The following is a 25797-nucleotide window of genomic DNA, read 5'->3' on the forward strand; positions in this document are numbered from 1 at the left end:
TAAAACATTGACAGCCGCAACAGGAAAAAGAAGAAGAAAAATAAATAAAAAACATTGGCATAATATATAATCAACATTTATTATCAAACTAATTGCATATACGTAAAGCCCAGTGCTGGCCACTATTTTCGTGAGCAAGCGTGAGCAAGTCCGAGCAAGTCCGATGGGGTCGAACAAGTCAAGTCTGTTCGACCATTTAATCAGTCAAAAAGCCATTTATTCGCCCTTTTATTTCTTCCCTTCTCACTGCAACATCGATGCTCTTCTGTGGCTCTGTGTGTGTGTCGGAGGATATCGACGTAGGTTCCAGCTGTTCGGTCCAAATTCATTAGCTTGGGCTGAGGGTGAGGGAGTTCTATATAAAACAGCGTGGGAAAACGCGCAGCTTACATGTAATAGTTGGTAGCCGACTTGTCTCTAACATGTAAGAATAAGACGCTTGGCCGTCGTTTCTCTGCTACACGAGTGCAACTAGCTGGGAACTGTGAAAATACACACACACACACAAAAAGGAATAAAGGGGACGTACACACACACACGAAACGAGAGCGCTGTTATATTGATCGCAGACAGCACAGCTTTTTAGGTTTGCTATACACTTTCCCTCCGGCAAGCCGGCGGATGCTGCTGGACTGTGGATGTTTAGCTGCTGGGTCTTCCATCAAGGGCCTATATTGGCCGGCTCATCACCAGTCGGGGTATATATATATATCTGGACGGTCTGTCCAGCAGCCAACGGTTGTTGACATTTCAGGGCAATCTGCTGGGTCTATGTGGAAGAGGGGAAAGTGTGATACGTTTTGCTCTTGTTGTGCTCTCAAATGAAATATTACTTTGCTCGTATCGCAGACTCTGATGATCTAATAAGATGTTTTAATATTAATATATTAATATATTATGAAAAAGGCAAGTATACGCTGTTCTATTAGTGTGGGGAAATGTGACACACTTTTGATGGAACGCTAGTAATCAAGTTTGAATCCATCCGTTTCAGATGGGATTTCGTTTTTTTCTAAATCTTTTAGCAGATTATCTTCTTAATTTCGTTTGTTTTGTATAGTGAAATTAACATGTTTTTAAATCACTTATAGCACCAGGAAATCCCAACTTGTTATTTCCTTGTCTATATACACCTGTTTGTGCTCGACGTTATGCCAATGGTATAATAGAAACCCCTTTGCCAATTAAAGAGTTGCAATGGTTCCAGCTAAACATAACAGCACGTACCTAACGTAGTCTATATAGGTCTACATAACCGAATTCGATCTTGTTTTGTTTTTGTTTTGTTCTCTCTAACGTTTACAGTTCTTTAAAGCAGACTTTATTGGCTCACGTACAACGTTGCAGCATATTTAAACACACGTAACGACGTTTCCCTGTTCTTTTTTTCTTGTACACAAACAGCCACGAACAGTAGACGCGTTTCCCTATATATTCGAAAGGATAGATGCAAGCTATATTATCATGGCTTTATATATATACCACCGTTAGCTATACACGCATAGAGGTAAAAAATATGGTTAGCTAACTTCTCATTAGCGATGCGGCTAGCAGCTAGGCTCTGTTCTCTTGTACAGTATATATATGCCTATTGAAATTGTGCCTCGCCCTTTTTTTAGTTGGGGGGGGGGCAAACGAGATGTTGGAGCAAAGTTGGTCTTTAAAAACTCGATCTATAAGGTAAACAATGAAATTCTATGCTCAGTTGTTTTGTTTGTTTTTTTAACTGTGGTGTATATACAAGATATCTTATTTTTAATATGCAAATTTATGCAAATTAGACGTTTCGAACGCATTTTTTATTTCTTTAATGAATAAAAAATTGACACGACGTTTAGCTGTTGAACTATACACGACATTTTATTTTTTTGTATTTTTGTGACGATTGTTCTCGACGTGAAAAGTGACAAAACAGCACACAAAAAAATGTTCCCCTTTATTTGGATCTATTCCAAAACATTTCTTCCTTTTTTTCTTATATAAAGATCGTACAAGAGATGTGTGTGTGTCCACGCCGGCAGTACTACTTTGAGTGTGTGGCAATAGGGACAAGAAAGAGACCGGGAAGGCGATTTCCTTTTCAGTTCTAACCACTCGGTCATCCTCTCCATTTTTGTTCTCTTTCTTTTCTGTGGGAGGAGCTGCTGAGGGAAAACTCTTAGCCCTTCCCCCAAAAAAAGTTTGCTACCATGTCTCTCTATGTATGCACTTTAGTTTTACATTTAAGGCAAGAAGAAGAAGAAGAAGGACGGAAGCAAATAGAAGAAATTTTTATATATTATGTATAGCTTCATATTCTGTATAAAACTCTGTATGAAATATTGTGCTGCTCCAGGGCACTCTCTCTCAGTTGATATCTATATATATCCTCTCCGCTGAAATGCAATAAGAATCTGTCTGCCAGCCGGAATGCGGAACCTCTCGCTATACAGAGCCAACAGCTATTTTCTTTTTTTTTGGTGGTGGTGGGGGGGGGTCGAACGATATAAAATAGACTGGACGGATGCTGCTGGACGAGGAGAAGGCAAGAATGTGAACAGACAGTCCGGATGTCGTAGATTAGAAGGATCAAACGCTCAAACTCCTTCCATTTCCCGCCATTGAAACGATCCATCACTTGGTCCATTTTATTTTATTTTTTTTTGAAGGAAAGATCTTTGCCCTTTATTCTTGCCTTCATTTTTACTTTTGCGTTAGACAATCTTGTCTTCGTGAAAGATCAAACAGTCGCACTATCCCTGTACACATTTCCAGGTAAAAACACGCACGCAAAAACAAAAAAAACTAAGAAGAAAATTCCGTTTCGATTCGAATGATTTGTTTCTGTCCAATTAGTGAACGTATATAATCTTTACGGATGGGACCCTCGACAATAATACCCACACACACACAAAGGAAAAGAATCAAAAATCCCCGGGTTTCTTTTCTTTTCCCTTTTCTTTTTTCCTTTAAAAAATAAACAACGCCGGAAGTCCGACCTTTTCAAGTTCATCCGAGGGTTTCAAAATAAGATCCACCTACACTCCTATAAAGTCACACACACTTCTTTGCACTTCCACAAAAAAAAAAGGCCGATTCTTTTTGGGTTTAAATTTCTTATACTTCCTTTTATACTGAAGCCAAAACACATTTCATATGTGCCGCGCCATTCATTTGTTATATGGACTTTTTTCTATACCGATCGACTGCATCACACAACAAAAAACAAACAGAACATCGAAAACTTTGATCTCGTGTGAGTGTAAAGACATCCATTAGAGTTCGCCCACAGTTCCCTATGTAGACTGTAGGTGAACCGTTTCACCTTGTGTCGTTTATTTATGCACGCGGCAGTCGAATGTCACGCACTATGTCAATGACACTGTGTATATATAGGACCAAAAGCTGCAACCTCTTATGTATACACCATTTGTGAACTCGTACAATGTTCGTCTTTTCCCCCTTAAAACCAGATGTTTTGGACTCTATGATTTTATTCAATTTCTTTAGCTTTAAAATCTACTGGTCAATTTTTGTTTTATCTCTTTGAAATAATGCGATCAAAATTTAGTTTCGACATCCATTAATATTCAAGATGGCAGAGTGCAGAGGGGCTCCATTGTATATCCGAGGGTATATACATTCAAATGTTCTTTGTACGTAGGATGTGGAACAGAAGCTTGTCAAACAATTCATAAGTGAGAGAATTCTCTGCGCCTATTATATATGTGATGCACAGTAGACCTCATATGCATATTTCAAGCTGCTGCTGCATATTATTTTCAAGCCAAACAACAACAACAACAAAAAAATGATATTTTTCAAAGGGGAATGACAGATTGCCCTTCTACAAAATTATCTTTTCATAAACAAAATATTAGAAAAAAAACGTGTCTTTTGCAAGGGCGGGCATTTAAAAAAAATAATAATTTTATGACGCGTCTCGTAAAAGAAAATAAACAAAAAAAGTTAAACCCATCACAAGAAAGAATCCTAAAAAGAGTTGGCTGTAGAGAGACGACCTATAGAGGTATATACATAACGTCAATACGTCAAGCCACAGGAATGGGATTCAATCGGATGGTCAGACAAGAGTATTAAACTTTTAAACATTTTTTTTATTTTAAAGGAAGAAGCTGAGGTGTGACGTCATTTAATCCGTCAGACATAAGCTGATGTGTTTTTCCGATAAAATATTTTTAAAAACGGAAAATTTTGTTGTTGTTGTCCGGGATAATATAAAGAAGTTGCGCAGAATCTCGTGCGCCTCGTGAAAATATATCTGCGCGCGCATTCCAAAATCCCCTGATTTTCTTCGAGGGTCCATCCGCCTACGTCAGGGATCTCCTGTGACTGCTGGCGTTAGCCCTCCACCCTAAGTAAAGTCTCCTTGCTAGCGAAATATCGACGACATTCTCTAGTAGCAGTTTACTCTTCGTCCTCAAACGTCGTCCTGTTACATACAGGGCGAATCGTCGGCAAACCTGCCCTCAAAGAAAACGGCCAACTGTTTCGTCTGCTTTTCTTCCGGAATTCTCTCTCTCTGCCTCATTGGACTGTTACATCACTTTCAATCAACTGCTGGTGCATCGGAATTGATTGGTGACTCCCTCGTTTGTGTCTCCCTTTCCAATGATTGGCCTCGATTAAAGGCTCTTTAACATCTGCCAAGAAGGACTATGTCGTCCAAACAGAGTGTCCACAGTTTGCGTTCCAGTTCACAAGCAGCTAGTGAGCGATTGGAGGGCGGAAAAACAAAAATGGGGCTGGTCTTTTCTCATTTATTTCATATTTTTTTTACTGCGTACGTACAGTAAAGCAACAGGGACATAAATAACTTTGGACAGCAGATTGATCGTCAGCTTGTACAACGTATAGAGAACACTCGTCTCTCTCTCGTGTTGTGTATGTGCAGTGGCTGATGAAACGTTTCGCAGAAACGGAGCCGTTCAGGCACCGCATCCGAGTTATCGATCCAGTAAAGCAGTCAACTTCTTTCGTTTTTCTTCTTCCTTCGATACATATTTCAAGTCTGCACAGCGATTGAAGAACACAAATTATATAAGAACAGTGGGGGGAGAAGGCAAAGATCTGTTGGATCCGGTGGGTGTGTGTGTGTGCGTGCTGTGTATAGTGTTTGGTGAGGTGTGTATGTGCCGCCGTGTGTGTTTGGAAATATCGCGAAACATTTCGAGGTATACGTTGTTTCTTCAACCAACATTTATTTGATAAACAATCGGTACACAATAAGAGTTTTCCCATCTTTTATTTTTAATTGAAATGGAGGGTGCATCAGCTGTTTGCATTTCGCAAGTGGCATCTACATCGAAATGGTTGCCCCTCAATGTGAAAATGATTCCAATGTTCAATCGTTGAACCACACTCTGTCTTAAACATGCCTTTATACTTATCCGGGGGTACACACCATCATCTGTGTCACAGCAAAAAGAAATAAATACGTATAATAAGAGGCAAGAAAATTAAGAGACAATTAACCGAGCAAAGCCAATCCAAACGAAGGGGAGGGCCGACTGCTGTTGGACGCTATATATAATGGCTCTCTTATAAATAAATAGATAATGTACAGTGTGTCTATATATCTATATAGGCTACATCCTTTTTGTTTAGGATCTCTTCGGCTATCGCTTGATAGTGGGTGGAACGGCTGATGGTCTTTGATCGAAGAACGAAGAGGAAAATTGCGTTTTGGATCTCTCAACATCCACCCAACCCCATCACCCTCCCCTAAATACAACACGAAAGTACTGTAAAAGCCAAAAAAAAAATAAATAAATAAGGGAAGGAAGATGTTTTTTTCGTGAGCAACCGAAGAGACATAGCAATGGAACGAAGGGGTTTGGCGCTTTTATCGCAAAGATCAGACGGCCAAAGAACGGGGGCTTATACACAACGATCGATCAGCGTTGTCCGCGTGTAAACGCCGCCTCCTGTTTGGTCTTCTCTCCGGCCTTCTTTATCTATATACACACAGACGCAAACGATGTAATAACAAGCAAAGAATAAAAATTATTTTTTTTTTTTGAAGATTTTATTTGAGCTTAAAACACAACAACAATCGAGACGCCTTTATATACAAGATCAGTTGGTTTTTTTTAAGTTTGCCAATGGAACAGTAAAGATGTTATCATTCAAACGTCACTCACCAAAAAAACGCGAGCAAGTCCCGAATTTCTAATGATTGTATATGAAAACGATCTTGTGAACGCGTTCATCGGATGACGTTATAAAGGATACGATTGTACATTCCCAACTGAGAATGTCGAAGAATAAGGTCATCATTTAAACGGTCAAATTCCTCGTAAGCGTAGGCCTATACTTTATAGTGTTAATTGAGAAGAGGGTCTTACAAGTTGGGTAGGACGGGCCGAACACGCCCCAAAGTCAACACCTTTTTGTTGCTTGCAGATCCGTTGCGTATATGTATGTTGTTATATATACCTGTCTATAATAATCATAAGAAGCTTACGATTATAGGCAAGTATTTAACACCAGGTGAGATGTTGAAGGGTATCTCTAATCGATGGAAGAATCTCCGAAGAAATGCAACAATCCTTCAAACATTTCACCTGGACGTGTTACTCAACATCGTTGGAAGGTGTGTGTGTGTCCCCCCACATCCCCTGATTTAACGAAGCCAAATAAATGTATAAAAATATACGTTGTAGCCTACAGGAATTGATTTCCAGAGACTTTGACGAAAAAAAGGGGTTGAACATGAATGCGATGTGCACAATCGGCTTATAAAGTCTATATAGAAATGTATACGTCTTCTCTTTTCGATATAGGATGTTGTTGAGCATTCCATAAAAGTTAAATCGTTAAATGATTCGAGCGAGTTGACACTGTGGAGTCCACTTGATCTTTGGAGTGGCACATACAGACACGGAGTAAAATTCTGTTAGCAAAAATAAAAGGGAGGGGGAGAGATCTAAATGAAATTTCGTGAAAATCAAATCACATTTCAGATTCGGGTCGTTTCTTCTCTGTCCGTCCCTGACTTCAAAGTCTTTTTCGCCTTATTTTTAAAATGCAAAATAAACATGAAAATAATTCGTGAAGGAAAAGAAAGATTAGCCTGTTTTCTTTTGAAACATATAGAACGATGATGATTGGGTCTATACCAACCAAGAGTTTTATCCTACATCAATAAGAAAAATAAAAGGCCTAGACACGAAACTCTATAATAAGAATTTCCCCCCTTTCCAAATTGGTTAAGCGTCAAAGCAGAATGATGAACAACACTCGATCCCTTTCAATAAAAAAAGTCTTTTTCTGTGTGTGTGTGTGTGTAGAAGAGGCTGCACTTTATAAGGTATAACAAAAGAAAGTCGTTGATCATAAAACACAGATTGTCGAGGCTATATAATGTCTGAATTTGCGTACACACAACAAGTCGATGAAAGCAGGGCTTTTCAAATACAAAGTTATTGAATTATTAATCATTTACGATTTCAATTGATTGTCCAGGTGCTGCTGTTGTGTGCGCAGAAGAAGGAACCGAATTTTAAAAACAAAGGAAACCTGTAAAATGGCCGACTGTTGCGACCAGGGCAGCAACAACTGGACGATGCTGTTGTTGACATTGTTGTTGAGCTGGCCAGCGACAGTGTCCGCCTCTTCGGCCGTTTCTTTAGCGTCGTCGTCTTTCCTGGCGCCATCCGAGGTCAACACTTGCGACATCTCGGAGTTCCGGTGCCCGAGCAAAGACGGACAAGGAACACTTTGTTTGCCGATGGATCGCTGGTGCAACGGCAAAGACGAATGCGACAACCGCGTCGACGAGCCTCGATCCTGCACCAGTCAGTATTTTAATAATGTTCCGAATTTATTCGTAGTATATAGTTTCATGGGGCCATTCAAATGGATCGCATTTTGGGCTTCCATCCAAACATTTCGGCCTGTGTATCAATTCATTTCTTTTATATATAAGTTTTTGGCTTTTGTTGGGGGGGAAAAGACGTCGGTTTGTTGGACCAGCTGGAAACACACATCGTTGCCAACGATATGCCAACGCGACAATGGCATCGCACTTTGCGCAGATGTGAGAAAGTCAATCGATTTCGCGCGTGTGTTACATATATACTCTGTGTATAAAAAGGCCCTTCCGTTCTGTATATACATATCTTTCCTCCCTGTATGATCTACATGGAAACACGCGGTTGGGTAGGTCCTTTATTTGGGTCCGTTCACAGATGAAAGGGGAAAAAAAAGGCTATATACGTGAACGAATTGAGAATGAAAGGCAATTTCCATCCGGAATGGAATAGAATTTAAGTATACGTATAGGATATACCTTCAATTAAAAGAGACGTGTTTTCTATGTATCTTTTGCTGCTTTCAACTGTTTCCATTTGATTGCGATCACGGCGGGTGTAGGGCCAAACGCCTATACCTTATATATAGTTATTATGTAGACTGCGTCGTCGATCGTACAGCTCACAACGAAGAAGCAAAAAAGAGGGAAATCCGATTTGGCCGGTCGCAAACTGTACGTGCAACGCAATTCTTTTTTTTTGAAGAACAAATTCTTCCACTTCTATTGAGTTGCTCGTTTCCAAGATCCCTACACACAATATATAGTTTACAACAGGCCCGTCTTTATTTATATTAGGCTTATAAATGGTGCCAGCTATATATATAAATAAAAGGCCAAATTTTAAAGGTCCTGAAAAAGGAAAGAAATTATTCTCTCCAAGTTTTTATTCGGAATTTTCAAGGGAAATTGCAGAGTCAAATGGCCTAGCAATCCCGCATTTTATTATAGACGTAGAAAAAGGAAAAAATAGAACAACCAAGGGAAATTGCTGTCCTATACCATCCAGTTGTTGCATGCAAGAATTTTCTGTGCGTCTCCTTGTATTCATAAAATTGCCAAAGCAAAATCTGAATGTTTTATAAGCCCTTCCCGCTTTATTTTAAACAAACCAGACCAACAACAACATCGGACAGCTTTCATTTGCGCTTCTATTTCAACGACCGTTCACCTAAAAAACAAAAATATCGTAAACAATTCTGTTTTATAAGATGTGCACTTAACTTGAAAGCAAACAGGATAAAATCTAGGGAGCTTGGCTATAAGGGCCTTCGACTTAAGTAGGCCCCTTTGGACAGCGTTTTGCTCTTTTGCTTTTCCGATGTCATATCTCGTGTGTATAGAATGGGCCAAGTTTGTCGCATCGTTTGCAGCCGTCATGTCCGGCACACACGAATCATTCGGACTCCAACGACTCCGATTGGGCACACACACACACACACATACACAACTATATAGACATATAAGGAACGAGCTGCTAGTTATTGCTGTGCCTCTCTCTTTTGTCTTTTTTGTTTGCTCCGTTGTTCTTCCGAATTCTCGAAGCTATTGTCGACAGTCATCACAGCCATCTTTTTATTTTCCTTTCTTTACAAAAAAAAAAAAAATCAAAGAAAGGAAGAAAAATTGGAATTTCAAAGCATTTTTGAATAACTAATAGACCTTGTCTAAGAGACTGCCTTTCGTCAGACACGCCCTTGATAATTGACGGCATCTAATTTGCATATTATAAGACACAACCAGAGAGCATAGAGGGTATAGTCGGTATTATGTAGGATGACGGGCCGAATGGTGCGAAAAGGAACACAACAGCGTGAGGGGTTGGTTTTATATCTTTGTGTGTTCGTGTGTAGCTACAGCAGTTGGGAATGCGAATCTATACAAGAGAGAAGGGAGATATAAAAGTATATCTAATAATGAAAAAAAAAATAAATGTCTCGCCTATAAATATAGTCTATATAGACTGTGTCACACTTGGCGCATAACCAATTCCTATATCTCTGCTGTGTGTGAGTTTCGCTCTGATTTTCATCGCGCCGGGCAAACTGTTCCTTCCATATCATCTTTGATGTAGTGGCATTGATTCGCTGCTGTGTATACTAAATACCCAATGGGGTGAGCTTTCATTTTATATTTATTTATTATAATGATTATATCTATAAAGCGTTGGATATAGGGGGGAAGTCGTCGCTTAGGAACGACCCAATTTGCTAAACAATTTGTTGCCTTTTTGGACGCATCCGTCTGATGTAGTCATTCGTTTGGGCGCGCTATATATACGACACGTATATATATCGATTGAAAATATTCAATCGTCAAAGGGCGGGATGAATGCGTATACATTTGAATGTTGTCTAGCTATATACACACAGCGGTGTTATCGGATCGTTTGTTGTGTTACATCATTCGTGGATTATGTCTGATGCGGTCGATGAAGAAATTCTTTTTCTCTTCCGGCTGGCAACGCGAGACGGGGCACACATTTCGCATGCAAAACTAGTGTCAATAGAAATGTCAACTATAAAATTTATGAATTTTTTTTGTATTTCCACATATTTGACAGTTTGCAACCGGACTTATTACGCACGGCTGGGATCAACATATCGGCTGAGTCTCGTCCGCCCCAGAATGTCGGGCACGACCCAAATTCTTCCGTGGCATTGCTGGTTTAATTTTACCGCTCTCGGTGGTCATCACGGCGATCGTGTTCTCGTAAGTAAAACTTGCTCCTATATATTCGTTTTATTTGAACACTGCAACCTCGAGGGCACACTCTGATTCAACGACCGTCCATTCCAGCTATATGTTAAAACGTGGCTGCTGGGAATTCACGATCGACCCATCAAATTGCGTGATTATAAACATCTAAACCAATCCTATACGTGTAAAACGTCGTATAAATAGTCCTAGATGATGAGCATTTACTTGGTTTCCTTGTTGTTGGACATGGCAAATCACTTCACCGATCATTACGCAAAGGAATGAAACGATTGGCCGTTAGATTTCAATGTAGAAAGACATTGCAGCACGCACGAAATTGCGTGATGAACATTTCAAATCGAATATAATAGACGGCACACGTTGTTGTCAAACAGTTTGCTATAATAGACGAGTTGCAGCCTTTGCATCATATTGCTAGAGGCCTTATTATGTCCAGAGGCCGCCTATCTACTACGCCATTCTCGGCGTGTACTTTACCATACAACATCAAATCGATAGCAATTATTTCAGACTGGAAAAGCTGGGTCGATGTTTTCGACGAGGAGCAGTACATCATTTTTAGAAGTTGAGCACAGCTGTATATTTTGCATGAATATAGCTACAGGCTGTTATGGAATTAATAAAATATAAAAGTTGGGACGCCATCCGTCATGTTCCGCCTCACGTTTAGACTTTGCGTGAGCGAAATGCTTTTCCACTTGCTCCGTTTAAATTTTATGTATATAGCTGCAGTATATAATTTAACTTTTCTTCTTATAGGGATGTCCTTAATGGCACAGGCTTTCTAATTAAAGTGAAAATACTAAATGTTAAGCTGTATACAGTCAAAAATGAAATGTCGATCTGAATGATTAAAGGCGTAGGGGAATCTTAAATTAAGACGCCGTATTATGCAATTTTAATTTGATTTTAAACGTAATATAGTGGGATTACACTGGGTCGGTTAAAGAATTTTTCTATCGAAAATGAATATTTTGTGCTATTGAATTTTTAGGGGGAAATCACTTGAAAAACAATGCACTTTGCGATACAAGAGTGGACGAGCATGTACACGTTTGCCATTCTACTCGATTGTTTGATGTTCTATTCTCTCCCTTTCGCCTTTTTTTTCTTTTTCTCCCAGAGAAACTGCTGCTCTTGTTCGTGCACACAAAATCCCGCGTGATTCCGCCTCTGTCTTTTTAAAAATTTCAGAAACAATTCCTTTTGTTACAGGCATTTTTCTTTGTGTGTGTCCTTATCGACACGAATATTGAGCGACGTATAATGCCTTCAAAACCACTTGATTTATACGTTCTTTTGTCCAACGTTATGCGATCATCATCCACGTTTCAATCCCATTTAGTTGATTCGTTCTTCAGTCCTCCCTGTCATCTTGTCGAACAATTAGGGATCGAATCTCGATCAAAAACGAAAATCCTTTTTTTTCTTTTTTCTTTTTTTCAAATGTCTTATATACTTGAAGGATCTATATTATACTCTATATACCATTTCTTTCAGGATTTAATTTTTTTTTTTCCGGCTACGCTGACGGGCGAAATATGGAGAGACGCTCTACCGTTTTCCGTCTGTAAGAAACGATCCATCAATCGGCCATCTATATACGGGGGAGTAAAAGGAGGGGGAGGAAGCAGGAGGAGAAAGAAGAATAGAGAACGTCTGCTAAGTGCATAGTATATATAGTATACATCGACAGTGTGGAGATATACGAAAAGAAGGCGGGGGTATTTTGATTTCTTTTTTTCTTTTTCGATTAAATACAAAGAAAAGAAGGAGCCAAAAACACAATGTGCTCCGGGCACAAACTTTATAATGGTGGGCTGCTGTTTCTACTCTTATACGTGATGACTTAGACTATAAATGCAATAAGAGAGACTTGAGCTTCGCGGAAAAGGTGGAGTTCAATATTTGATTAGTTCCTTTTTATTCTTATAATGTCGGAATGTGTGTAACCTTCTTTAGCTTTTGATTTCACCCCCTTCTTTTACGTATAGTTTCTAAACCATTTGTCATCATCTTTATGTATTCAATATGTATAAGGGAGAGACGATAAAGGGCAAATGAGATTTTATTCCACCATCAATTCACAAACTTCTTTCCCTATTTTTAATGCGGAGGGAGGAGGCATCTTTTACGTTTATTACGGAGCTATATATTTTTTTAGTGTGTCGTATACGTATAAAGAATGCGTTGCGGAATCCAAGAAAAATCAGCGAAGCAAAACGGACTGTAATTTATTTCAAAATTAAAACATATCTCGCATACGTCAAAATAGAGAGAGTCTCACAGCTTACATTCAAGCGCATCAACTGTTAAAGACGTATATAAGGGATTCTTACGATATTCATATTTTTAGGAGGAGAGTCTCGTCATATCGTTTCCTCGTATGGAAAAATTATTCAATTATTTTCTGGCTCATTTGCCTTTGCACATGAACAATCCTATATGAACTGGGTGCTAGCTGCAGTCTATGATCTTGTTACGAATCCTTTCCTCGGCGAAATAAAGAAATGAGGCCAGTGTCTCCGTATCGATTTGATATGGAAAATGGTGCACGAGAAGAAAGTCTGAATACATAATCAGACGTATAGATCTATATGTATATAGAATTCATTTGATCTTTTTGAATAAATGATTTGATGAAAAAAAAAATCATTTCTTTTTATATATTCTTTTTATTCTGATACATCAAGATGATGAGCCTTTTTTAAATATTATTAACCAGAAAGGCCTTTTTATTTTTGGGAATATAATTTCGGTAACTGAGAAACATCACATCAAATAGATCTAATATTTATTATCATCATCACTGATATATAATATTATACTACTGGGGGTATTATAACTGTGCTGCTATCTATAAATATACCTATTACAAGAATGCCGCGGATATACGGGGGGAAAGGATTTGTATGTGGTTTTCTAATATATACTATAGGAAAACACAGCGCACAAAAGCAAAATTTATTCGATTGTAAATAATACGAGTGTAATGCCGCTCTGGTTGTAATTCTTTTTGTTCTTTGATCCGTTTATACGATCGTAGGCCACGTCTATCGATGATATATATATGCCCAGAGGAAATAAAAGATTAAGATATCTATAATAAATAAATGTATATACTACACTATATAGACGTATATATATATATACGAAAATGAAGTTCTTGACCATGGGCGTGTCTCACAATCCGTTGATATTTATATAGTAAATATATACAGGCATTGAGAGAGAAGAAAAACATTTGCAGATCAATTGTTCGTGTAGCCTTAAAGTAACACTCTGCAAGTTTTGATATAATATTCTGATGGTCGTGTTGCGTGTAGGGAGGTTAACTCACGTTGCGTGTCGATCGATACTCTACTCGTATATAGTACATAAATACTTATTTTTTTATTATTATTATTTATAAGAGGCAAACAGAGTTAAAAGCAGAGAGCATAACAGAATAAAAAGGGGGACCAATCAATTTTCTTTTCTTTCTGCTTTGATTTTCTTCCACGTGCCTCTTCCACAGTCAAGAATATAAAGGGAGAACTGAGGGCTGGTCTTTAGTCTTCAATAAAGTGCTAATGAAATGTACAGGGAGCTCCTTTTTTGGCTTCCACCACACTTCAATAACCATCGGAGAGGCACCCAGCCTATATAGCTGTCAGATGCTAAGTAACGAAACTCGTTCCCCTCTTCCCCTTCTCTCTCTATATCTTCGTTCGAACTCACTTTTTTTTTTCAAAAAAAAAGGGGTAGCTTTTGTGTACTGTGGGCCTTGTTAACTGTCACCGAATGAACGGAATGGTCCCCGTGTTACACGAGAAATACACTCTATACATTGTATCCTTATACATATAGATATCCCTCCATCTTGTGCTGTATATAGAGACCCAAATAATAGATCCTAAATACATCAACTGACTCGATAAGGCATTTATGTAAAAAGCAAACATAAAAGGCCCTATCTCCCCCTCTATGAATCATATTGACCAATATATTCAATAGTGTGTGTATACCAATTGACGTTCTATTCGGTCCGTTTATGGCCAGATAGATATGAGGCTGCAAACGGAATCAATCAGCGCATTTTAGATATGTCATTCAACATAAAGGATGTAGTTTATATGTAATGATTCTCTTTCCTTTTTTTTTTAAGAATGATTGGATGTGAACCATCACGTTTTTTTTCTGACGTGATTGAGACACTTTTATTTAAAAAAAAAAAGACATCGTGAGCTTTAAGCTGAAAAAGACAAGTGACTCTATAAGAGCGCGCACAGCATTGTTGCTGCTGTTTTCGTGCGTGTGTCACAAGAAATTCCTTTTTCTTTTCACGTCGATATTTCCTATTTCTATGTGTCGATGGGTCCCACACAAAAACCATCCCCTTTTGGACCGGAGAGAGAGATAAGAAAATGTGTGCAACCTCTTCTTTGTGTCTGTCTCTCCCCCCCTTTTATTTTGTATCGAACACTCCGTAGAAAACAAGAATCTTTTCTATTCGGATAAGTAAGAAGAAGAAGAGTCTGTTGTATACGACGATTTCTCTCGCTTTTAGATTATATGTATATACTCTTTTGAATAAGAAACTCTAGCCCTCTTTAGTGCATCATCAAAGACTTTGGTTTGTATCGGACTAGACAAGGGACTTTATGGTTTAAAGCGATTTAAGAACAACGCCCATCATAACTGATGGTTATAATACCTAAAGCCTCTTCTTTCCTTAACAATTTTGAAAACAAACAAAAAAAAAAATTTGGTTAATGGTTCAAAGAAACTATTTTTTAAGTAGTGTAGATCAGCCGTTTTGTTTTTAAAGGCTTGAAGAGTAGTATTGCAACCGCCATTGCAGGTTGGTTTCGTTTTCCCGTGATTTCAAACCGTACGCAATCCCCAACACAATGTACTACTGCTGTTCCGTGTGTGCGTGGTGACATTGATAACTAACTTTCTTACTACAGCCAGCCAAAGCAGCAGGTCCCAACGGATCGATTTGAACAACAACAAAAAAAATTGTGTGCAGCGTTGGTGTATACATAGAGAAAAGAAAAGTTTGTTTTTCGCTTCGGTCTAAAGGGAACTGGAAAGTGCTACTTAAAATGTAGTTATAGAGTAGGTGTGTATAGAACTAGTCTAATCTTTTCCCTGTATAGTTCAACTCGTAACTTTGTGTTTCAAACGACAAGGGGAGCGTATATAAGCACAAAGAAAAAGGGCAAACCTTTTTATTTCAACTTCTTTTATTTAAAATTTACCATCCAAGTGCCAGTGTTCTTAGACAATGTGGGCGATGAGGCTAATCTTTGACGTCACTGCCATAATTTTACACCAAGAACTGGTATTTATATAGCAGCTAGAACCTATAGATAAAAGTTTGAAATGTATATAATTGAACAAGGCGGCAACCAGAAAGAGGATTAACTCAATTCTGCCCGCTTTTGTTTTTATGTATTCGGCACTATATCTTCTATGGATTTTTCGTTGTTGAGGACCTCACGAAAAAAACGAAACTTTGCTATCAAAGAAATCAAATCACGTGCCGCATCATCACTGTGGAAAAAACAAACAAGGGAATGGATAAAAGATCAAAAAAAGTTGTTTTTTTTTTCTCTTTCTTTCCTTCTTTCTTCCTTTTCTCCCTTTCTTCTTGTTCGCGACTCTTAATATACAACTCCAATATAGAAGTGGAGAGAACTCATGTCCTTAATTGTGACGTGGATCCTTGTTTTCTTTAGCTTCTTCTTTTATATATCAAATCCTCGACGACATCCGCTCGCTATCTAGATATATCAGAAACCATCGTGTTTGTCATTGTGTGTGCGTGTGCGTGGATTGAGAGTTTGAGTGACGTCACGCTTCAACGGGCGTATAGGATCAGGTCGAATGATTGTTATAGAGGACACACACAACAAACAGAAGCTGCTGCCTATATAGCAGCGTTTCAATTTTACTTTGCTTTTCTTTAGTTCTTTCTCGTTTGTGTTTTTTTTTTCTTTGACGATCTTAAAGGCAAAAATCCTTCCCTTCCTCCTATCCATCCGGAGTCTGAGAGAGAGAGAGGCCGCGTGTGATTGTATATATATCCATTTTATTAGACTTGCAAGTCCAAACCGCGCCTCTTCCATGTCGATATACCGTATTTAATATCCATAAAATTTTATGATTTTTCTTTTGTGAGAGGAGTCTGGTTTTTTTATTTTTCTTAGCTAACAGAAGGGACACGGATATAAAATCGAATTCTATCGATTTCCAGACGACGATCGATCCCTCTCATCTTTTGCTGTGTCCTATATACGTTCAGTGTGGCACATAACTTTTTCTTTTTCTTTACGGTATTCGGTGCTATAGTGTGTGTAATTTATTTGGATCTAATCAGGAAGTCAACGAGGCTATACCATCAGCAAAAAAAAAAATGAGGGAAAAGCTTTCATTTCTGCGATATTCGTTTATTCGATTATTGACTATATGGCCGGAAATAGCTATCGTCGTTGTGAAGAGCTAAATATAAACTAGCGTGTTGTTCCAGGAGATATTCAATTATACTATAAAAAAGGTCATTTGTTACAAACATCAAATTGCATTTGATGTCATTTGATTTCATTGATTCCAGTTTTACTGGAAGTCTACGAATTTGAATTTCGTGGAAACTGCTGTTTTCTAAGTTATTTACATATTAACCATCATTTTTCTCAATGATTAGGTGGGGATGGAAGCGTTTTCTGTGGGCCAATTGCATCGATCGGAGAACGGCAGTCTGTGTTTGGGTGGCCAAGTTGTTCAACGAGACGCTTCGTCCACTCCGGCCGATGTGGATGTTGTTCACGGTGGCGATCAGGTCATCACCGGAGCCTGGTGCGGAGAAGGATGGTAACACAACAACAATATATCTATGGATTATCCCCTTTCCTTCCTTTTTTCATTAAAAAAAAAAAACACAAAAATCTTCAAATCCAATAGAAAAGAAAACCCCTGACGTTCGTGTCCTCTTTTTCAAAACCAGGAACTCAATGGCTTCGTGTTCCACATCTATCGAACTTGTTTATGTGTATATTTCCCTTTTTTTTTATGTCCTTTTTTTTCAAATCCCCATCACGTGACGATCGATCCGATATGATCGATATTGCCCATCCCCCTTTTCACGTTTCCTTTAACATCCGCCTTTGTTTATTATTGATATTCATAATTTACCGCTTCCCTTCTTTTTTTTTGCTCTCCCCCTTCTGCTGTACTTCCGTGTCACTGCAGGGGTCAACCCATAACTACAAGCGCCGGTAAATGGTTGCAGCTGATGTTGACCATCAGCGACATCGTCGATTTGAGCCGATTTCGTTTCGACTTGACGTACCGGGTCGTCCGCGCTGACATGGGTAACCTTTCACCTTCGACGTCAGCCATCACCAGCACGGCTGGCGGTTATAACGGCGGTGGAGGAGCAGCAGCTATTCTTTGGTACGGCGATCCCGTACCGGGCACTCTGTGCTCACGCAACCTGCACAGCTGCGATCAACGGACGTGCATTCTACAATCACCTAACTTTCCGGGCCTTTATCCGAGGTAATAACAAGCGAAAACTTTGCAGCGTCAAAGCAAACTTTTTTTTGAATTCATATATCATCTTATTTTACGGATTCCTTTTGAATTATTATTGTTATTAGATATTTATTGCCTTACTTTTTCCAATTATCAGTGGCCAGTATAGTTGATTTATGATTTGCCTTTCTTTTCTTTTTTAATTCGGTGGGATGGCGTTTCATTTATCGTTTCTTATTGCGAGATTGCCACATTTATCAAGCGTCATATTGCTGCCACAGATGGGCGCACTTATGAATGTTATGCATACGTAAGTAGGATCGAAACTGTTAGTGATTCCGTGTGGTTCTCCCCCCTCCTTAACGGAGTAGTCTTTGCTTCATGATGGATCGTCGTGAGCAACTGCGAATTGTCAGGCCATATCCCACCCTCCCCACTCACCAGCAACTCCCTTGTTTACCACCCCGGCTAGTATAGCTATATCCTCTCCAACATACTGGGTAACGATCGATAATCTCTTTCTTTGGCGTCCTATAGCTTTATATACTCGGCTCGACCTTTGGCAGATGTGTATTTATAGTATCCAAAGCTATGAAACAGACACACACAGAGAGAGAGAGAGCCAGTTGAAACAGTCTAGTTGACCCACATTTCAAAATGTCACATGCAAAAATATTATGTATGATATATAGAAATGGACAACAAACAGAGTGGATGTAGTATGTAACGGTGAGAGATTGACTGACTCTCTTATATCTGTCTGATGTATATAGATATGGATAGTTGACCTTTGCATACAGTAAAATCCTTGCATATACAAAACTCTATATACTTCCATTGTAATCCATTGATTCGGAAATGTTTTCCTCCCTTACGGTCGAATCCCTTCGAGTTGGACATCGTCTAAAACGGTTTTTGGTTGAAGGGCAGATACAAACTTTTTTTATTTTTTTATTGTAGCGCTTTTGTTTATTAAATTCGTTAAATATGCCAAGAGCTCCGAAAGAAACTTTATTCGAAGCAAAAAAACAACTCATGTTTTTCCTATAGTGCGTTCAGACGCTCTTGTCTGTATACCGGTAATAGACTATACGCCAGTTAAATAACTATACACACACACAACATTTCTTCATACAAAGAATGTCAATCTAGCTGGAGCTTCATCAACTATCAAGATTCAGATGGTTGAGGGCCAGCATTCATTATGCAGGAACAACAGCACAGCTCGTCCATGTCTTCATTGTTGAAACGGTTCTCTCCCTCTCTTTGTAACGATTGCTTCTTTTTTTTTTTTTTAACAACTAAAAAGAGAGAGAGAGAGAGAGTGGGGACACACTCTCGGAATGGAATAAGAGGAACTTTCTTTTTTTATAAGTTCCCTAGTGGAGGGCTGGGTCAGACCATTCGAAATAGCCGAGAGTGCAAGCGCATGGTATTGGGCATAGTAAAAAAAAAAAAACTTGGTTTTGGAAGAGAGAAGTGGTTGGTATATAGCGCCGGAGAAGAAGAAGAAGAAGAAGAAAATAAAAATAAAAATCGATACGTGGGAAGCAGGGAGGATGTGCCCCTCCTGCTGGGCCATCTCTCAGGAATGGCAAGATGGCGTCCATAATAGATGTGTAATAGAAAAAGGAAGTTGTCCCCCCCACGCATCCACCAGGGTCTTCTTTCTTGAAAATACATTTAAAAAAATAGGACAGTTACACAACGGATAGTCAGGTTGACTCGGTCATTTGTACAATGGCCGCTGTCCGTATTCGATTGAATAGGAAAAAAGAAAAAAACAAACCCTGGAGTGGATCACTTTCCAAGTTCCGTCCACAATTGACATTTAGAGAGAAGCGACAGGAAGGAATTTCTCCATTACCGGAGTTCTTTCAAAATAAAACAAAATCAGATGGAATCCTATTTGTGCTCCCTTAGATATTACCTGTACGTATAAGAACAACACCCTCAGTTTTTCCTGTTTTTGCCTGTGTGAATGTTGCAGCAGCCAACACGAAAATTGCGAATGTCCAATGCAGAGGGAAGAGAAGCGCATCGACATTCAAATATTTTCAATTGAAAAACTTTAAAATGTTCTCTTTACAGAAATGCGACTTGCTACTATTACATCCGGCAGGCGTGGTCACCGAAGAACCAAACCATTTTACTGACATTAGTGCAAACAGAGCCGGGCCAATCGTTTTCCGTGCGCACGTCGGATGCCGGAGAAAAAGAGCGCAAAATGATGAGCGGTCGTGAGTGCCGACCGTGGGTGGACGACACCGTCTCCGTCTACAACGGAGCCACCATCGAATCGCCTCTGTTAGCTCGTCTGTGCGGCACTGGAACTATGCCGCACATCACCGGAGCCGGAGGAGAATTGCTGGTCGTGTTCCACAGCCAACCGCACGACGCTCCGTTCAATCCGGCTCCGTTAGGAGCCAGTCCGGGCTTCCGTTTGACGACGAGGGTGCGTTTCGTAGCCGCCAATCAGGTGCGACAATACCATCCGGAATGTCGCATCTCCATAGCCAGTTCGGGATCGAATAGCCGTCGCAGTCAGCGTCAGGGAATCATCCGCAGTCCGGATGCGACGATAGCGCCAAACACGACCTGCCTCTACGAATTCACCGGAAGGGAAGATCAAAGAGTGTGGATGACCTTCCTCTTCGTACCGACTGCAGGCCAGCGAAGATGGCGACTGCCTGACGCTGACAGACGGGCAGGAATTAGTGTTCCGCCAGTGCGGAGCCGACATCCAGCCGCGTATTTGCCCTCACGCGCTCGTCCATGCCAACGCATCGACAGCTTACAAACCTTGCCGCTGGCAAGATGGCGAGAGTTACCTGTCGCGAAGTCCTCGCTTCACCATCCGGCAAGAGTTGGCCACCGGAACGGCCATCCATCCGTGGAGTTTCGTCATCCGCTACGAGTTCATTACCGTCGATCGTTTCACATCGAAGCAGCCACTCGTTGGCAAAGACGAGACGAGACCTTCCGAATGGCCGGAAGCGTCGTCAACGACGCCCGGAGAGATGACGACGACCAGCTTTTAGCGTCGCAGTTGATGACTCCCGATTGCTTCCAGCTGCTGGAAAGCGCCAAAGGAAATGGAAGCATTTCTTCTCCACGCAATCCGTTGCTGTACGGACGTGGAGGCAGCCGCCACCTACGCTGCCTCTATCGTTTTCAGGTATGTACTATATATAGTCTACGCATATGAAATTAACATATTGGACGTACTGTACATACAAAAGCGGAAGGGGGTGCCGGAATACGGAGAAATTGGGGTTTCAGCAGACGGGGGAGGGGGGAGATTTTATTGATTTTAGGGACCAATTAGTCTCTCGCACGGATAAAGGTCGATGGGATATCTACATCAATCATTGAAGGGAAAGTTTCGCATGTACGAGCGGAGGGCGTCAATTCAGCCTTTCGGTGATGCAACCAATTTATGTTCGAGCTCCAGTGGGTTTAGCCTGAAAAACTTTTCCATCCGGATCTTTCTTTCAAAAAATTCGGAAGTTGAAAGGGCTCCATTTTCAATCGTTTCGATTCCATCGACTATAGGCTCTTTGAAAATTTTATACGTAGATGTTAGAGCCCTTTTATTTGTTAGGCATAACTAAACGAGACGTATACATTTCTAAAGCTGGCGATTCAATTCAATGGTTCGCTCGTGTTTCAAAGAGATGACGTTTAACAATTGGCGAATTATGTTTTCCAAAACCAACAGGCCGGCAAAGGTGAGCACACGCATTTGACCATCAACCCATTCCACTCGACGGGCTGCGCCCGTTTCAATCAGAGCGGTTGCCAGGCCTGCCTGAGCGTCGACGAGGTATTCTGGGGTGGCAAAGTGCGTCGGCGTTCGTATCACACGTGCCGCTCGTTGTCCGGCAACAACCCGGTCGTTCTTCAGAGCGCCGCCTCTTCGCTGGAGTTGATTTTTGAGGTGCGCGACATGAACTGGGCCCAGGATGACGATCATTTCTACTTTGTGGCCGAATATTCGTTCTCGCGCGGCATCGATCCGCTCTGCTGGGACAGCCACCAGCAGACGGGCAAGCGCGGCAACTTGCGCATCGATCCGCGCGATCGCTGCGTCCGCCACAGCATCCCGTGGCACATCCAGGCGCCCCGCGGAGGTTACATTATTCTGGTTTTCCCCGCCGGACAAGCGTCCATCACGAAAACAGTCGAAGGGTGTCCGACTAACAATCGCCTCTTCGTCTACTCCATCACCGATGGCAAAACCCAATTGTACAGGGAAGTTTGCCTGATGGCCGGCAGCAGTCTCCTAAGTAGTTCCGACAAGGCGTTCCAGCAGCCGCTCAATCTCTACTCGGCCGGATGGGCAGAACGTAATTGGATGTCCGATGGACTCTTGGTCGTCGCTTCATTACAGGGAATCCCCATCGCTGATGAAACTCCGCTCATCGTCACTTGGCTGTCCGTCTTCAAGGATGTGGCCAGTAAGTCGATGTCTTTCGCTGCCCGTCAGTCTGCTCATGGCAATGCCAGTCAAATGGTCTGCCGGACTGGGTGTCCAGCTTTAGGGGCTTGTTTGAGCTCCGATCTGTGGTGCGATGATCGCGAAGATTGTCCTGATGGATCGGATGAGCAGCAATGCATCCGGCTGGTTTTCTGGCCGTTGTACGTTGGACTGGTCGTCATTCTATTGTCACTGACAGCCGGCCTTGTGGCCGCTTTTCTTGTGCGTCGCTATTATCATTCGCGACGGTACACTGCTAATGGACGGCCCTACAAGCCTCGTCCCAAAGAGAACACCAAAGCGAAATTCAGTTCGGTTACTGTCAGCCTCACCCGACATTACGAGAAGGGCGGCCCAGGATCCTGACATCCGATCACCCAACCCGACACGCCGCACTGGGCAACAGAAACCCTGTGCGTCGATGATTGGGTTACTAGTGTCTGATTTTTTTTGTCTATCCTTTTTTTTAAATTATTATTATTAAAATTTATTTATTTATTTTATTTGTTTTGTTTTTTTTTGGAAGGGGAAAGGGATCTGTGTGTAAAAAAAAAAGACAAAAATCTCAAATCTGTTGGGTGTGTGACTGTGTGTACGTGTAAACTGTTTTGATGGCCGAGGATGTTCATTGATTCTCTCAGTCCATTCCTGGGACTTCAACTCTTCCGATCTCTCTTCTCTTTTTTGATCAATTTTTATGATTGAAGAACAACAACTGCAAAGTGATGATTGACGGCGTGACCGATATGTCTTCCATCACTTGGTAGCTCATTTGATGTCATGTTTCTTTCTGTTTTCTTTTTATTGTATTTATTGTCTCTCATATCCAAAGCCTACATCTGCGTCGACTGGTCGAATTCGTTTAATTTTTCCTCGCGTTGAAACAGTTTTAAACAAATTATCAAAAGTCACGTTACGACGATAGTTAAAAATATCAGAAAATTACCAAAAGAAAAAGCCAAAAAAAATAATTAAATAAAAATAAATAAAAAGCCAAAATTAGTTCATTTTTATTGCCGATTGATCTCTCACGTCAAAATGGGTTTAATTATTCATCGGTTTTGTTTGTTTTCTGATTGGGTTTATTCCACTAGGCGCGGGTGATATGTTTTTCGAAATTTTACATGATCTCAAAAATGATTCGTGTCGAACAACTTTCTTTCACGCATTGTGTGTAGTTTTTTATTGTATCCCGTTCCACTCAAAACAATTGAAATTACGCCGTGTAAATTATTGTGAATGCATTCCAGTATCAAACGAGAGATTTATTTAATGGTGACGAAATCAAACACACTGATGACCGTGTATCACCATCAAGTGAACAAGCAAAACTCATTCCCCGATTTCGACATCACATTTGATCGATTCATCACCACACACACATACGAAAAACACATTTTCATAAGAAAACCAGAGTTTTATAAACGTTCGTTTACAGGGGGCGGATAACAGATAATTACTGCCGAAAAATGCCGTTCTTTCCCCAGCGGGAATCAGTTGGACGTGAAGTGTGTTCACATGTATATGGTCCACGGGACACAATTCCATTCTGGGGGTGTGGTCTGAGCATCCCCAATGCATGCTTCATGCCTTCTTTCATTCAAAGCCCAACCTCTTTACGTTTGTTAGCGGTTCTTTACAAGTACATTTTTTGTTTCCGTAAACCCGTTCTTTGCTCATCCACAGCTGAAATGATTACAATATAATGTTCTTGGGTTTCTTCCCTTTTTTTGAAAAAATAATCAACGTCAGATTGTTATTTAAATTGTTTATTTCCAATTGTGTACATAAAACTCTGTATGTGATGATAAACCAGATTCAGTCGTGTTTTTTCCCAGTAGGAAATATTAAATGAACCGAAAAATACCCAACATTGAACGACCACGACACTTATCAATTGAAAACAAAACAAAAAACAGAACGAGCGGACGCGAAGATATGAGGACATGGAAACGCTATATTCACGGACATTGATGGAATACCATCAGTTCTGTATTCATCATTTTATATTTCGTGAAAGGTGAAATACAATGGGAAGTGTTCAATCCTTTATCGCTTAACTAAATTCTCTCCGAATTAACATAAATCTCACTTGGTTTGACAAAACGATAAATAGATGGTTTAGTAATATAGTGAATGTTAGACTATCATTCATTCACAGCTGACTATCATGCACGGCCTTCAATATTTCTGAATTGGTCTTATTGACGTGGTAATACTGCCGACGAAATTTTAACACGACAAGAAAATATAAATGTCTGACGTAATCTGATAAATTCGATATGCTTTTTGTCTTGTAGTCTTCTTGTTTTTGAATCAATGGTACTTGACTGCTAGCCATACTACATTAAAAAAAATAGCTGGTATTTATTTAATTACACTGAATTGCCGTTTAAACTATGCTATACTTATCATAACCAGCACAACCAGGATGCACAGTGATCCTAGGACGAGTCGAGTTCTCATTTCCTTCCACCACATTGTTTTACGTAATCTGAGAGTGTTGAAAGCATTAGAGGAATAACAAGAAATTTTAAAGAGTAAAACTGGTTATGGTAGGTTTACCTTGATGAGGCAGAATGAAATTCATTGGAAGCACTTCTCAAGTTTTCAGACCTCTCATTAAGCTCATCTAACTGGTCTCCTCTGGCAAACAGCTTATGCACATTTTCTTTCATAACATTTGTGACCTCTTCCACCTGAGATTTAACACTGGATAAAGACAAAATATTATTTAACAGGAAAATGTACATTTCAAATGTACGTCTAACTTACTCTTGTAGTTTGTTATCTGATGAACGGCCCCCAACTTTGTTACTGCAAACAGATTTAGAATGATACAAGTGACAAAAACCAAAATTATCTCACAGAAATCTTACCGTAACACAAAATCTTCGTCGCTGTCATCAGACACAGCCTCCAGTAGCTGTTCCTGTAATTTTAAGAATAGTATGCAAACACACAATTTATAAATTTGTTTCAAAGGTACATGATTTGTTAAAAGAAGTAACCTACCCTCTCAAAATCTGCTCCTTCGCTTCTGCCCGGCTTGGTTGGTTTACTAGACATGATAAAATTCTAGCGAAAAATATTAAGCTTTAACTTCTGTCTACGTCAGCTAAAATATTTTAGAAAAACGTCAAGAAAATCGAGACAAGACAGCTATCTTCAACCAAACATCGCCTGCTAGTAAGAATATTGCTTGTCGTGCCACCTGTTGTCGACTAGGGCAGTATGCAGATTAAAATTCAAACGAAATGCT

General features: G+C 40.1%; 2 protein-coding genes across 2 annotated transcripts; one reads left to right on the forward strand and one right to left on the reverse strand.

Moving 5' to 3' along the window:
• Positions 1 to 4361: 4361 nt before the first annotated feature.
• Positions 4362 to 24585, forward strand: LOC116931872. The gene is given in 9 exon segments (XM_032939528.2): positions 4362 to 5174; positions 7468 to 7799; positions 10377 to 10525; positions 17226 to 17392; positions 17771 to 18079; positions 20147 to 20708; positions 20710 to 21070; positions 21073 to 21233; positions 21777 to 24585. Coding segments are annotated over 9 exon segments (3210 nt in total). The 5' UTR covers positions 4362 to 5130; the 3' UTR covers positions 22902 to 24585.
• On the reverse strand, positions 24496 to 25736 carry LOC116931904 (vesicle-associated membrane protein 4). The gene is made up of 6 exons (XM_032939576.2): positions 25551 to 25736; positions 25415 to 25467; positions 25311 to 25352; positions 25101 to 25247; positions 24944 to 25029; positions 24496 to 24877 (listed from the first exon to the last, which is right to left on the reverse strand). The coding sequence occupies exons 1-6, from the start codon at positions 25602 to 25604 to the stop codon at positions 24852 to 24854; spliced, it is 408 nt and encodes a 135-aa protein (XP_032795467.1). The 5' UTR covers positions 25605 to 25736; the 3' UTR covers positions 24496 to 24851.
• Between the last annotated feature and the right edge of the window lie 61 nt (positions 25737 to 25797).

The sequence above is a fragment of the Daphnia magna genome, linkage group LG1 (assembly GCF_020631705.1).
Source record: "Daphnia magna isolate NIES linkage group LG1, ASM2063170v1.1, whole genome shotgun sequence".
NCBI lineage: Eukaryota > Metazoa > Arthropoda > Branchiopoda > Diplostraca > Daphniidae > Daphnia > Daphnia magna.

Bases quoted from the DNA above. Each gene is read 5' to 3' on its own strand.
- LOC116931904 (XM_032939576.2), bottom strand. From the start codon at position 25,604: ATGTCTAGTAAACCAACCAAGCCGGGCAGAAGCGAAGGAGCAGATTTT. The intron at 25,248-25,310 runs GTAAGTTAGACG...GTCTTTATCCAG, and splicing joins TCAGATAACAAACTACAAGA to TGTTAAATCTCAGGTGGAAG. The intron at 25,030-25,100 runs GTAAACCTACCA...CAACACTCTCAG, and splicing joins TTTCATTCTGCCTCATCAAG to ATTACGTAAAACAATGTGGT.